A 15,255-nucleotide genomic window follows, 5' to 3' on the forward strand; every position below is an offset into this window, starting at 1 on the left:
TCAATAATTAAAAATTTAGGTGCATAAAAGCCATGATCATCTGCTGTCACAGTTTGTGGAAAGAAATAACTTCTTTCATTAGACCTTCAGTTTAAACAAGGAAAGGGAGAAGATGACCACCTTTCTAGTGCTGTCTTCCCTGCCAGTTTTTTTTTTTTTTCTCTGATTGGTATGAATAGTAGTAATGAATATTATTGAAAAATTATGTGAAGGGACTTCTGGTGAGGGAGGGGTCATTTAGGAGCCCTACCCTGTCCTAGTCTGCAGATTTCAAGTTCCAACTTAAAAAGTTCCCAGAAGGTGAGCAAAATCAAGTGCATTTCATCCATCACTGTGGTCATCTGAAATAGCTCCTGTTTCACTTTTTTGATAAAGTAAGGAGAAATGTTTTTCTGTGTTTTGAACTTGTTATCACACTTGCCAGTACGCTCTGCCGTAAGTAAATCTGTTTACAGAGAAGACCATCAGGAATGAGACTGCTTGCGGATACCTTCCCAGCACCAGCTGTCCTAGTTGCTGATCAGATCACTTATTTATCCGTATGATTCTCCTTGATCTTTTAAATTATGATTTTTCTGAACTAAAGTGAATGTTTTTTTCTTAGAACTGAAGGTTTTTTCTTTATTTTTCAAGTTCATCCAAAAACTCCAGAAAAGTTAACTGTTTCTGGGAACAGCTCTACAAGCATCCGTCTGCACTGGTTTATAAATGGCAGCTTTGCTGAGATCAGGCTTTTGTGTCAAATTGAAATTAGCAGTGGTCACTCTGAGCGAAAACTGGTAAGTATTACTTTTGATGGAATTTTTTTTTTTTTTTTCGGCTCAAATGTTGGTCTTTTTCATTGAACTAATCACATTTTAAGGTTTTTTTTTTTTTCTGTAAGAGTTTCATTCTGGTCCTCTTATTAAATGATTAATGCAGTAATGACTAGAAGTTCATCTACTAAAATCATAAAAGTTCTGCTCATCTCTGTTGTTGCCTGCTTTCTCTTTTTTTGGGTTGGTTTTAAAGAATTTTGAGGAAAGTCAAATTACCCATCATGTTATTTGGTACTTGGGGAAGGTGCAAAGTGCTTTATGCTGACCCTTTAGGTAACAGTCCTTGAGCTTTGTCCTTCCTGGTGCAAACTTCATTAGAACATGCTTCTTCCAGGATGAGTTTCTGCCCTGCAGACTTCCACAGTGGCTGTTTCAGATTGTCTGTTGCAGTCTGTAGTTGAACTTTTTTTTTTTTTTTCCCTCAGAGAACAGTTCATTTGCTTACTGTCAGCAATTGACTTGCATGTGGCTGTAATACGGAGCTGCTAAGCCTTCTTGAACGTCAGTGATGCAGAGAGGTTAGGGAAGGATTCTCCCACTGAGTGTATCAGTAGGAAATCCCGAGAGAGAACCTCTGGAGCAAGGTGGTATTTCTGAGTGGGGTTCAGATTTTCCAGCATAAGGCTTCCAGCTGCTGCCTAGCTTTGGTACTCAGTATCATGGGCTGGAGCTGCATATTTACTCTGCTGACTGTCAGAGGACCTTAGGATACTATGATAATTTAGACACCAGCATCAGATAACTGAGTGTAGGTGGTGGGAAAATATCTTCATCTTCCGTATTGCCTAACTTAGTGAGGGGTGTCATGTGTCCCTGGGGAAGCCTGATGGCAGAACTGCATATTCATTTGGCTTGAGATTTACTCCCAAATTCTTTGTTTCAGCATTCAGAGGGAGTATCTCAGAACAGCTTGGGTAGACTCAATTACCAGGTCTTGGTGCACAGAGCCTGCATTTGTAATTTGGGCACAGTAACCTCAGAAGCTGCTTTTTTACAACACTTGTTTGATTTTCAGTAGTGTTCTATTACCCATTGTGTTTAATTGCCTGTTGGACAGATTTGTTGGGCACAGCCTTGAATGAAGTCACTAAAGCCACAGAAGTGATGCAGCCAAGACTGAAGATAATAATTATATATATTGTCTCTAAAATAATAGGGTAGAAGTTATTGCATGGTCTATAAGAGTATTTTTTAAATACTTTCAAAGCACTTTAAGGGTGTGGAAGCTTTAAGCATTTCTGTTTCTTCCATAATGATGTGTTCAGTAGTACCCAGAGATTAGGTACTGCAAAGAAAATCAGAGATATCTTTGGAATTTACGGGAGAAGGGTCTGGCTTTTAGATGTGCATAACAGTTCTGACCGATGCGCTGTGTTGGATTTTGGTGTATAGTCTGAGATACCGTCACCTGCAGTTGTCTGCATTTCTCTGCTCCCAGCAGTTACTGCTTCTGGAGCAGTCAGCAGGGGAAACAAGCACCCGAGCATCACCCATCCCCAGCTCAGTTAGCTTAAACTACTAAAAGAGCAGGTTTTCACAGTTCTATCTAGCCAGAGTTCTGCCACTCTAAGCTTGGGGCACAGATTTGCTTATGAGCTCTGCTACCAGCTCAGCCATCTGGGGCAGCGGGAGATGGAATGGTCTTATGCTGCCAAAGCAGTCTGATTCACTGCACCTGTATAAGAGCCTGCAGATACAGATACTTTGAAATGCCACAGACAGCCTGGTAGAAGCTTCGAAGCCTTGTTATGTTGTCTCTGGTTGCTTAATAAAAAACCTCTGAGAGTTTGCTGTAATAAACGAAAGTAGCTGTGAAATTGTTATGGGGTTTACATGGCATTTTGAGGATGTTTTCAGAAGCTTTTTCATCCGTATGAGAGATTGTTTGCTATTTTTTTTGTATTTTTCAAGTTGTCATTTGGCTTTAGAAATGCACAATTAATTGCATTTTAAAGTCACTTGGAGTCCAGTTTTTGGCAGCTGTGGTGCACATGTGTTATAATTAGTTTCAGTAAAAAATATTCCCAAGCTTAGGGTTTCTTTCAGTAATCATGAAACCAAAATACTACCTAGACTCACACCATTTTAGGAATAATAGGAGAGACTAGTCCTGTTATAAGAGCTGTGAACAGAGATCACATGGATAAGACTTGGATTCTATCTTTAGAAGGAAAAATGACTGCTGAGAAGGCTGCATGACAAACATCTTGCTCAGACAGATAGTCTCTACCGTGCTTCTGTGCATGTGTCTTAGGAAAAAGGCCACTGTCCACCCAGTTTGATGTGCATGTGCACAGTGGAAGTAGAGGTTCTGAAGACTAGGGGAGAAGTCGTGGCCTGCCTCATATGCCTCTGCATATGAGAGAGAGGGAGACCGGCCAGGATAGATGGGAAGCAACAGCCTTCTACTGTGTGCGGAACTCATCCCATTAAAGTCTCATCAGTGTTACCTCTCCTTTTCATGCTTTACATCTCAAAGGTGCTACCTACTGTTATAGTTCAATTTCTGAGCTATATATCTGCCTTTATATTGTCAGAGCTCTGAAAAATTTTCCTTTGTTTAAGGTAATAGATTTTTCTTTTTCATTAATTTATTTGTAAGGCTGGACTGCAGCTTTTCTTCACACTGTTGGTATCCCTAGGGAAAAATATCACCTTTTTAGGTGTTAACTTTCAGCATAACCTAGGAGAAAATAAAATATATGTAACATGTCGATTTCTGTAAATTTTTAACAGCACAATGTCTCTATGCCTGGTGGAAAATTTTCGGTTTACACAGCTCAGCTGAACACATTGCACCCATATACCAAATACCAGTTCAGGGTGCGCTGTGCAGCTGCTGACCACTTCTGGAGGTGGAGTGACTGGAGCAGGGTAGAGGAACACAGAACACTGGAAGCTCGTAAGTTTAATTATTTGATGATAAAATGTCAAACTTGTGAAGCCATGTATTTTAAAATTAGCCATCTAAAAAGCTAATTTTTTCATAGAGGTTAAATTGTCTACTATGCAACTTGGAAAAAAACCCAATGAAACAAAACAACTTTTTTTTTTCCTTAGCTCCTGCAAGAGGACCAGATATCTGGAGAGAGAGAAGTCCTTCTGGAAAAAGTCTAAAAATCTTCTGGAAGGTAGATAGAACACTTAAACTTTTAAAATATTATGTAATGTAAATATGAAAAAACACTTCCTTACATATTTGTAAATGAGTTAAGTTTATAGTCAATTAATTAGACTGCTTTTCTCAAATCCATAAACAAATATTTTTCCTCAAATAAGAATCTTATTAAAGTTTTATAAACATTGCATTGAAAAGCATTTCATATGAAGAATTAAATTTTTACACATCCCAGCTGAAAATTAAAAACTTACAAACTTATGTGTTAATTCTCTAAGTCACACTTGAGTAACTGTCTTTTATGCCTTGTAGACCTGTGCGTTCATCAAACTAGATCAGGACATTAAAATCAGCTTATCTTACATCTTGTTTTGTTTACTCCATTTTGGTTTTAATGCACTCTTTATCTGTTTGTAGCCCTTATCCCTTTCTGAAGCCAATGGAAAAATAGTGTCTCATGAAGTGTCCTGCTACCTGCTGGAGTCGCCACTGGAGTATAAAGAAGTCACTGAACCCTCAAACAGTACAGAGATAAAACTTGGGAAAAATGACTGTGTAATTAGTGTTGTGGCCAAAAACCATGCAGGCTCATCTCCTCCTTCAAGGATAACAAGCATGGAACTTCCAAGTGGTGAGTACCCCCAATAGAGTGCTAAACACCTTCAAAACTTGGGAAATAGCTAAGCAGGTTTGTTTATTGAAAAATTAGATTATATGTGCTTTGTTTGTGTTTGGTTTTTGATTTATCTCCCCACCCAAATATACTGTGTGGGGGAAAAAAAAATTACTGATTTGCTTTTAGGGTAGCCACTTGCTAATTAATTGTGCTCTGTGTATAAAAGGAGGGCGATAGTGTGCAGTCTCTGCAGCTCTGTTGCACTTTTTTGGAGACCTCCTAGGAACAACAAGGGTGGGGCTTCAAAGCGTTAGTGTGGATCTCTGATGTTTAGGGAGCTCAATTTGTTTCTGTGTGTTCTTGTTGAGACACCAAACAGTGTTACATATTAAAGAGAATCAGAATGAAGTTTTGAGGGTGTTGTGTGGCTTTGTAAGGGGAGAATTGTGAGTTCAATGCTTGAAAGCTCTGCAGGAGAATATTAATTGGGCTGGTTGGTGAAGTGTTGGCATCCTTGTATTAGGAGCTGGTGTTTGAAAAGGAGATGGAACTTTGGCTTCCCAATTAAAACACTCCCTCTCTTGCTGTGGGCTTTTGTAAAGAGAAATAGCTGAGCCAGATAATGATTCTCTGCGCCTAACACTGAGTTTGGGGAGAAGATAATATTGCCTGTGGCTGTTGAGAGTCCATGCTTCCCTGCACACCAGGAGGAGTGTAATTTCCCAAAGCCCAAACCTTTAGCTCTAGATCTGGCCAGTGCTCTGCAGGGAGGACAGATTTACACAGCGAGACCCCTCTTATTTGCCAGGAGCATTTATGTTGCTGCTTCTCCTCCCCCACCCAGAGAACAAGTATCACAGTTGCCTGTCTTGCAACTCAGGTTCTGATAAGACAGGGCCATCTCTTGTAGGCAGAGATGTGCTTTGACTGAGATTCACAGTGAGAGAAAAAACAGATTTGCTTCTATGTGAAGGAAAACCATTGCTCATAATGTTTCTTGTGCTTCTCCAAAACACCAATACCTAAAATTATATTAGTCTGCTCCTTGGAGGGAAAAGCAATTGCATGGGGCAGCTGAATGAATGAAAATGTTTTTATAGCTCTCCTTCAGCAGTGAAAGAACAAGAATCTGGGAGTCAGGGAGGTCTGTGTGATAAGTTTGTGGTGTGGCACAGCTGATGGCAGATGGAGCTTTGCATTCATTTATAGCTTTCTCTTGGATGTCTGAGGTTCCCTTTGGTGTTACCCAACTTGTACTCGTTGAAGATTTGGTCCCAAGTTGGTATAGGAATTGTCTGAGTCACTGACTGGAGTCATGAAAGATGACTCACTCACTGAACTGGATGACATTTCTGCCCAAACATCTTTTCTGGCTGCTTCCTGTGTACAGTCTGTAAGTGCTTTTAATGTCCATAAGAGAGCAGTGGCTCTGAAGCTCGAGATCTGCTGAGGTTTTGTGAAAGGTGAAAACACAAACAAAGGGTCCTCTGCCTTAATTAATTTGTCACTGTCTCTGAAAAGTGGTCTGTAGAGAGTTGAGGCATATCATCTAGCTGTTACAGGCTTCCCTACCAGACTACTACTGTAGTGTTAGTAGTTGTTTCTACTAGTCTAGGTTGCAGCTATAAATACACCAAAATAAGCAGTATTGCCCTGGGTGAATTTCTAGTCATTTGGCTCAGGAAATAAAACTGAATGTGATGTATTTAAGCATTTTGTATAGAGTATGTGCTCACTGTCAATAAGAAGTCTTTCCTGTAAATAGGAAAATTAAAGCAGTCTAATTAGAAACATGCTCTCTTCCAGGATCATAGATGTGTTGTTACACCAGATGCATAGTAATTTTTTAGGGAAAAGACTTCAAGAATTGACTTGCTTTTTCTAATTGTGTGTCTTTCTTGCCATGAGCAAGCAGGAAAAGGATTGTACAGTTAGCTGTATGTTAAAATTATTTCAAAATAGGCAGTTTCAAAATTCACAGCACATCTGTGAGAGTGAAGTTTTCGCAGCACTGGTTCTTAAAAACTGCCCTTGCCCTTCAGCCTTCCATCGTTTATGGCTTTAATAACATGAAATAATAGACTCCATAGGGCGCATAAATGAGAACACTGAGAAAGCAAAAACTGGAACCCTGAGATTGTTTTTGCAGATCTGTCGTGGGGCCACTGCTGTTGTGGTGGCCTTTGGAAAACATCCCTTAGCTCAGCAGGGTCCCATCTGATGGACAGCCATGGAGGGAAGCTGCAGGAATCAGAAGTCGTTCCCAGATCTGAACACTTCAAGGGCAGCTGAACTTTTAATAATCAGGAACAAGAAAAATAGACTGACTAAAGGCAAAGTTGTGGGTTTTTTTTGTTTTGGTTTGTGGGTTTTTTTTTTTTGTTTATTTGGGGTTTTTTTGTTTGGTTTGGTGTTGGGTTTTTTTGTTTGGTTTGGTGTTGGGTTTTTTTGTTTGGTTTGTTTGTTTTCATTTTTGTTGTGGCTTTTTTGTTGCTCTTGTTTGGGGTGGGGGGGTGGTGTTCGGTTGGTTTGGTTTGTTTTTTTCAATTTACTCTTGGTGTACTGAGGCCTCCATAAAGTTCACCCAGGACTTGACTTCTGCTGTTGATTCTTGGTGAAAAATGGTTGTCTATGGTCAGGTGAGCAATAGCAAAGCACTATGAAAGAAGCACAAAGCAAAACGATGAAATGACAGCAGGAATTTATAGCTGGAGGCTCCTGCCAAATTGGTGTCAAGTCAGATTTGAACCGACATTTGCTGTAAATCTTTACCTTGAAAAAGTGCTTCTTAAGCCAGTCCTGAGCTGCAGCACTTCTCATCGTCATACTTAAGGCTGGCTGAGGGATTTGCTGCAGGCTATGTCTGATTTCCAGCACGTCAGATAGCATAACTGAGTTCACTGCTTCGAATTTCACAGTACCGGGAGTGCGCCCCTCATTCTTATAAATGACTGCAGTTTATAAAACCTTTGTGCTGTGGCTGGAAGGCTTTCTTTCAGCTCGGACTACAGATAAGTGTCTGCTCTCTGATGAATTTTTGTGTCGTCTTTGTTGCAGACAATGTCAAAACGGATCGGGCCGTGGCAATGGGGAATGGAATTTATATTTCTTGGAATTCTTACCCCAATGTGACCTGTGGCTATGTAGTAAAATGGTGTCATTCATCTGGGTCTGAACCCTGTAGTGTGGACTGGCAGAAATTTCCTTCAAATACAACAGATGCAGTGATAAAGTCTGGTAAGTGAGAAATAATTTTTTGTGAGTCTTTCTGGATGAGAGCCTAAGCAGTGAGTGGCATAAGAGTGGCACCAATGCTATAGGTTGAAGATTTTTGCATTGCTATCTGCTTGTGTATATAGCTTCTTAGTACTGTTTTTGTTTTAATTTCTTACACAGCCTGGCAAAATCCAAGTATCAGTCTTGACTTAACTGTTACTATCCTATGTTTATTAATGGTTTTGAAATTATTTCTTCCAGCTGCTCCCAACAATTTCCTAACTCAACCTAATGCATAATGGTTAATCTAGGGTTTGGGACTTTATTTGGATTTGAAACATAAACAGCACTGCTCAGGATGGAAGAAAGACTAATCCATTGTTTTTACATGAGGCAGATTTTTTTAAGTGTGACCTCCATGTGCTGGCTTGCTATCAGCAATTGAAATTTCCTGGAACAGGACACATTCCAGCTCTCTAGATGCCGGTGGGCAGACCAAGGAAGTGAAACTCAGCTGTGGTGGGACTAGTAGGAGCAGAAGAGGAAAGAGAAGACCACAAAAATATATAGGAGTTTTCTATGCTGTCTTAAAGGGTATATATTTGCTTTTTTAAAGAGTTTAGTATAAAAAGTCTCTATTAGAGAAAACAACTTGGAGCTGTGTACATAGGAAAGTTGAGGGGGAGTGAGACCAGGAAGGTGAGGCAGTGTGTATTCCTGCCTGTAATTACAACACTGTGTTTGTGTGGTTATCATTTGTGCTGGCTAGAGCTTGCTTATTCTAAGCATACAATACAATATCTGTCCAACAATGCACCTCTACTCCTGAGCTCTTCCCAGGGTTGCTTCTTGCAGCACGTCATGGGAGTTACCAGGCTGCTAGAGCTGGGCTCAAGCTGGCAAATCCACCTCTGTCTGCACTCAGTCCTGCCAGGTGAATCTCACAGGCTGGACCTGAGCTCTTGCAAACTCAAGACTTCTGTGGAGTTTAACAGTGGTTTCTTGTTTAGAAAAGATCTTGAAAGTAGTGTACAGCCCTGAGTTGAGGAAATCCCAGGAAGTGGTCAATTACCTACATATTGTAGTATCAAACATCTATGCCTCCACCAAAGACATGTGAAATGGAAATTTGATGGCTGTGTTTTGTAGCATCAGTTCACAGTTCAGGCCTGGAGCTCATCACTAAAGTGCTTCACTATCACTTTTGAGTTTTCTCTGAATTTGTTTTCTACTGTTGCTTTAATAAGCCTGGGTATTTCAAAATGTGTTTGTATTTCTGAGGAGGAGGCAGGTTCTCCATGGCTGCTGTGGGAGGAAAGGAATTGTTTCTGGTAACTTCAGTTTGTGTTTCCCCAATGAAGGAGCAATTTATGCAATTTGAGTAGCTTGTTTTGAATCCTATTTGTTTAGAACCAAACTTTCTCCAGGAGCTAGATTTGCTTACTGCTTCTAAACCATATCTGATATAGGAAAAGTATTTACACCTAACACTGTGGTCTAAGATTTTGTAATTTTTTAATATGTATTTATGTAAATCTGCATCTCGTGAAAGCTAAAACTATCACTCTTTATAAGTGAAATATTCTTACAGTGATTTTCTCTTGCAGCTCTGTTTAGACCTGGCGTGAGATACAACTTTTCACTATACGGCTGCAAATCCAGTGGATATCAGTTATTGAAAAACATAACTGGGTATACGAAAGAGCTGCGTAAGTGCACTTTATCCTTCAGGAAAGTGAATTTAGACTGTGTCTATTTTTAGCTCAGTGTTGGCAGAAGATTGAGACCAGAATCCTCATGCAGTACTGACTTGTGCTTGTATTGCAATTACATGCAAAGAACATTTCTCCAACCACTTCCAGTTCCCAGTATGCAATAACCTTGTGTTCTCCTGCTTGTGTGGTGCCCCACGGTGTCACAGAAGTTTGCTCTGAAGACAGTGTTTGTCAGAGTTGAAAGCACAGGCGTAAATTGAACCACAGGGCTGGGGTAATTTCTGCACGAGAGGAGGCGACTTGTTCTGATTTGTCAAGTCAAAGTAAACTTCTGAGCACATTTGGTACAGCTCAGCAAATATGAAAAGTGTCCACAACATTTCTGTTTAAAAACACTTCTTAGACCAGAACCAGATGACACCAAGTTGGGTTGGAGTGTTGATCTTCTGGTGGGCAGGAAGGCCATACAGAGGGATCTGGACCAGCTGGATCAATGGGCTGAGGTCAATTGTATGAGGTTTAACAAGGCCAAGTGCTGGATCCTTCACTTGGGTCACAACAAACCCAGGCAGTGCTACAGGCTCAGGGAAGAGTGGCTGGAAAGCTGCCTGGCAGAGAGGGATCTGGGAATGTTGGTCAACAGTGGCTGAACATGAGCCAGCACTGTGCCCAGGTGGCCAAAATGGCCAGAAACACCCTGGCTTGTATCGGAACTACTGTGGCCAGCAGGACCAGGGCAGTGATTGTCCCCTGGTACTCAGCAGTGGTGACCCTACCTTGAATACTTTGTTCAGTTTTGGGCCCCTCACTACAAGAAAGACACTGAGGTACTGGAACAAGTTCAGGTAAGGACGACGAAGCTGGTGAATGGTCTGGAGCACAAGTTTGATGAGAAGCAGCTGAGGGAACTGGCGCTGTTTAGCCTGGAGAAAAGGAGGCTGAGGGGAGACCTTCTTGCTGTCTACAACTACCTGAAAGGAGGCTGTAGCATAGAGGCTGTTGGTCTCTTGTCGCAAGTAACAAGTTATAGGATGAGAGGAAATAGCCTCAAGTTGTGCCAGGGAAGGTTCAGGTTGGATATTAGGAAAATTTCTTCACGGAAAGGGTTGTAAAGCACTGGAACAGGCTGCCCAGGGAAGTGGTGGAGTCACCGTCCCTGGAGGTTCTTAGGGACATGGTTTAGTGCCAGTGTTAGGTTAATGGTTGGACTCGATGATCCTAAGGGTCTTTTCCAACCAAAACGATTTTATGATTCTAGAGCCTAGAGGACAAGGCACTTTGAGAATTGCACTCGTACTCCCTGCAGTACCAACCCTGTCTGGGTAACTGCATTTTCCCCCAGGGCTGGGCTTTGCTTGCCTGGAGATGCATTAGTGTCCCAATGCTTTCTGTTCCCAGGAATCCAAGCATGGCTTTACCCTATAACATCACAACTATATTTTATTGTAACTACAGCACCCATTTCACTTTGAAGTGTAATGTGTTTTCTGCTAAAATAATTTGCTTGGAAAACTGAGCTGCTGACATAATCTGAACCCTTAGAAATGCTGTTTATTTCATTGCTAAGTTCAAAGGTGAGGTTAAGGCCATTTTATCAGAAACTCAGCTTTCAACCATTTGTATCTCTGTAAAAATCCTGAATGGTTTCCCAGAAGGGTTTTCCATATGTGATCTCAACAGACTGGAAGCTTTCAAGGTAAAAGGCTAAAGACTTTGAGGGATGAAAAATGCATCAAATATGCAGAAGAAACTTATTAGGAACTGAGAAATATATTCACTTTACATGGGAGCATAGATTCATTCTAAAACTTCAGAGTTGCCTTTGGACAGATAACCATCAAGACAAAAATAGATGCATTCTTAAATGGCACTGATAGATCAAATGTCAAAGTCCTCATGCTCATGACCTTACACAAGATCTGATGTAACACTTTCAGCGGGGTACAGGTATTGAAATGACAACTTGTGATGCCTGCTAAGAGTAGTTCTTTTGAGCTGAGATAGACTTGGTAGGAATGTAGAGTTTGTTTAATTTGAAGTTAAGACATGAAGGCAAAGAGTTAAAGCCTTTGAAAGCTAAGTGATTTTTATGCTCTGAATGTTTATACAATCTTTGGGGGTTTGTTGCAGGAAGAAGGATATTTATGTGTATGGGTCTGTAAGAACGCTACCCAAGAAGATTTTGTTTTCAGCTTCTGTTAGGAGATAATACTGCAATAATTAATAACAATGAGACCAACATACTTGTATTTTTGTAGTATCACCTGCTAAGTCTTTTCACATGTTCTTGACAGTGAGGGAAGAGTTGTCAGGAAAAAGCTGAAAATGCCAGCCCTGAAATGAAACTGATGAAGCGCTGACATGGATTCAGCATTTAGTGATAAGGTGGTTTCTTACTAGCTTTTTCCTTTGTGATTCTCCCTACAGCTCCAAAACGTGCACCAAATTTTACTGTAGAAGAAACTTCTTCAGATTCTATATTGGTAAAATGGGAAGACATTCCTATTGAAGATTGCCAGGGATTTTTAGAGGGATATCGTCTTTCCTTTGCAAAAGGTGAAAAAGATGCTTTAAAGCCTAGGCTTTCGGAATCAGGTAAATGAAATTTATAGATTACTCACTCAAGCTTCTTTTTTTTAGTAATTTCACTTTAGAAAAAGACGCTTTTATCATCATTCAGTTGCATTACCCATTGGTATAATTGGCCCATGATATATGACAGAGACATTTGAAATAATCAGCTCCTTGTGTGGTTACTACAGTTATTTTTTAATATAAGGCAGAAGTTGGAGAAAACTCTGGCTCACTGAGGCCATAAAGCTATGCAGTGACTAAGTGGCAATATGACACACTGCCTTGTGTACAAATACCCTGAGTGGACAAGACGTGGGGGAGGTTACATGGCTATATTTTATTGCCTGTATTCTTCCTGTACCCATCTTATAAGGAGATCTCTGTACAGAACTGGAGCCTGACTCACATTAACATAAGAGGATAAGCAGGGGTGTACAAAACTAAAGTCAACCTGCAACAAAAACATATGCCTGTGTTGGTTGGTGCTGTGTAAGTATTGCTAGGACTCTTTATTTCAGTTTTTCTTTACACAGATTGTTCTTCAGGTTTCATATGCTGACTTCAAGAAGGGCTTGCTAAAGCCGAGGCTGTCTTTGTGAATCCTTTCTTATAGTTATGCTTTTCTTACTGCTTCCAAACAAACAGGAAATCCGGAACTTAAAGTTAAGAATATCACTGACTTAACAAAGAAGTCTTTGAAAATACTTGATCTTCAAGGCAAAACAAGTTACCAGCTGGACCTACAAGCCTATACTGCTGGTGGGTTGAGCCCTCCAAACAGCCTCTATGTGGTGACAAAGGAGGACTGTAAGTTGAAAATCCCTGTTCATTAATAGTCTTCAACACAGGGGCTGCACAATGTATATAAAGCTGGCCTTGTTTTTCTTCTGGTCCCCTTAGGTAGTTTGAGCCTACAGTCTAATTTTTAATTTATTTAGTTAGTTATTTTTAAATACAAAACCTGGTGTAGTTCAGGGTGAGGAAAAGTTCCTTTCCTATTATAACTACCTTGTAGATCATGGTAATGTATGCAAGAAAAATAACTTCTAAACTACTACTAAATATGGTGGAGTCTGAACTTGGTCTTCTCAAGCAGCTAGTTGTTTTTGTCATGTTTCCCAAGATGAATGTCTGCTAATACATGGTGGGAAGAAAGACATTCTGGAGATATTTACTAGTTTCAGAATTATAAACAGATGCCTTTCTGCTTTGAATTCAGTTTTATCGATCCCCTGACAGAAACAAATCCAGAAGGACAGTTAAAAAAAATACTGACTTCAGGGAATGAGAAAAAAAAAAAAAAAAAAGTATTTAATACGAAAGACCTAACACTTGCGTGCAGCTAAAATACATGAAAAATCAAACTTGAGGCACTTAGCATCAATGGAGGAAGGCAGCAGGAATGCATCAGAGCTAAACCGTGGGGATTAGAAGCATTGTAAACCATATAAAAGGCAGTGCAGTTTGTGCAATGAGTTGTTGGCCTGTAAGAGCCATTACCAGGGATTTGGCCAGCTCAAGTAACCTGAAAGTGCAATTCCAGTGCTTGCTGAGAACAGAATTACAGTGGCAAGCAAGCAGTCTGCGTTGCACATTAAGCCTTTTGCAAATAAGCAGTCAAAAACAAATATCTGCAGATTCCTGTAGTTACCATTGAATCAGCTCTGTTTATGGATGGACTGTTGCCCTTCCAGCAAGGGGGAAACGTATGGTATATATATGCTTCGTCGTCACTGTTTGCAAACCACTGTTAGATGAGTTTGATGAAACAGTCTCTATTCTGTGGGAATGTTAGAGAAGGTATAAAACTTGCTAGTAACTTTGGATATGTATTTACTGTCTTTTCTTGGTTTTTTTGTCCACCAGCTGTAGGGTTAATCATTGCAATTCTCATTCCTGTGGCAGTGGTTGTGCTGCTTGGAGTGGTGGCCAGCATCTTCTGCTACCGAAAGAGGGAATGGTAAGTGCCTTCATTCAGTCATGATCTTTTTCTGGATGTGTTTGCTTCCATGCTAGAGTTTTCCATGATCTTAGTTAGTCTTTGTTTTCTCCAAGTAACCAAAGATGTCAGTGGGCTTTGTTCAAAGGTGGGTGGCAAAAAACACAACGGAGAAGGTGAGGGAGAAATTGAGTTGAGGAGAGGTCCAAGTGTGGAATGCAAAAAGGTTTTGTTAGGAGCTTGTCTCCCAGTGCACACTGCTTACAAATAACTCCCAAGTGAAAATAAGCTAGAGACATACTATAAACTGTTAGCCATCCACAAACATTCAGGTAGACATCCCATCGTCAACTTCTCATAAACATGGCATATCAAGTTCTCCAGTTTAAAAAATAAAAATAAAAGTGTGCTGTTTTTTTCATTAAATACTCAGTGAAAGTGGAACACACTTAATCTTTGTGCCAGATGTCTTCAGTGTTCTGGTTTAAAGGGAAATGTCTTAACTCCTTTTGTGTATTGCCAATCTGTTTTGGGGTTTGGTAACTTTTAAAGTTTGTTCTTTCCTCTTCAAAGGATTAAAGAAACATTTTATCCAGAGATCCCGAATCCTGAGAACAGTAAGGCACTGCAGTTTCAGAAGAATATCTGTGAGGTAACACTCATTTTATATCTAGCATTTTAAACTATTAAAAGGTATTGCGAGTAAAGAATTGTTTTGCAATCTTTGAGCATTCTGCTCCAGTTGTAGGAAAAACTATGGCAGGGGGAACAGCACAAGTGACTGAGTAACTTTTTGCAGGTCCTATCTAGAGCTTTCTTGTTCTTTGTGTAGTTGCTTGCAATTTTTGAATTAGGAAAGGACTGCTCTATTTCTCTCCTCCTGCACTAATGGGAAATGTCAATACACAATAACGATGCGGGAATAACCTACTTGTCTTTGTCATAGTGTTAGGAGAAGTAGAAAGTGTGGAGAAGTGTACATGACATTTCCCCATCCTCCTGGTAGACAGAGTAGCTGGAACTGGGTGTAACATTTAAGTAACTTCCTGGAATGGGCTATACAGAGCCAGAATTTGGGGAAAGAGTTCTCAAACATTGACTGCAAGATCTAGAGTCTCTTTAAGTTGGCTAAAAACTTTTAACATTAACAGAAATATGCAATAAGCCACAAAATGAAAACTAAACCACTTCTTTTATATTATACTAATGTCAGTGGGATGAGTGCAAGCCACAAGCCAACACACTGGTTTAACTTGAGC

At 40.2% G+C, this 15,255-nt stretch overlaps 1 protein-coding gene across 9 annotated transcripts in view; it reads left to right on the forward strand.

Moving 5' to 3' along the window:
- The window catches only part of LIFR (LIF receptor subunit alpha), a 56,148-nt gene that overhangs the window by 33,429 nt on the left and 7,464 nt on the right, over positions 1 to 15,255 (forward strand). For all 9 annotated transcript variants that reach the window (XM_082075808.1, XM_082075809.1, XM_082075812.1 and 6 more), the window contains 10 exons: positions 634 to 779; positions 3,555 to 3,720; positions 3,879 to 3,949; positions 4,354 to 4,567; positions 7,610 to 7,789; positions 9,376 to 9,477; positions 11,911 to 12,078; positions 12,703 to 12,864; positions 13,924 to 14,017; positions 14,570 to 14,648. In XM_082075808.1, the coding sequence (XP_081931934.1) occupies positions 634 to 779; positions 3,555 to 3,720; positions 3,879 to 3,949; positions 4,354 to 4,567; positions 7,610 to 7,789; positions 9,376 to 9,477; positions 11,911 to 12,078; positions 12,703 to 12,864; positions 13,924 to 14,017; positions 14,570 to 14,648 (1,382 nt within the window). The remainder of the gene's footprint in view (positions 1 to 633; positions 780 to 3,554; positions 3,721 to 3,878; positions 3,950 to 4,353; positions 4,568 to 7,609; positions 7,790 to 9,375; positions 9,478 to 11,910; positions 12,079 to 12,702; positions 12,865 to 13,923; positions 14,018 to 14,569; positions 14,649 to 15,255) is intronic.

The sequence above is a fragment of the Streptopelia decaocto genome (genome assembly GCF_964273445.1).
Source record: "Streptopelia decaocto genome assembly, chromosome: Z".
Taxonomy (NCBI): domain Eukaryota; kingdom Metazoa; phylum Chordata; class Aves; order Columbiformes; family Columbidae; genus Streptopelia; species Streptopelia decaocto.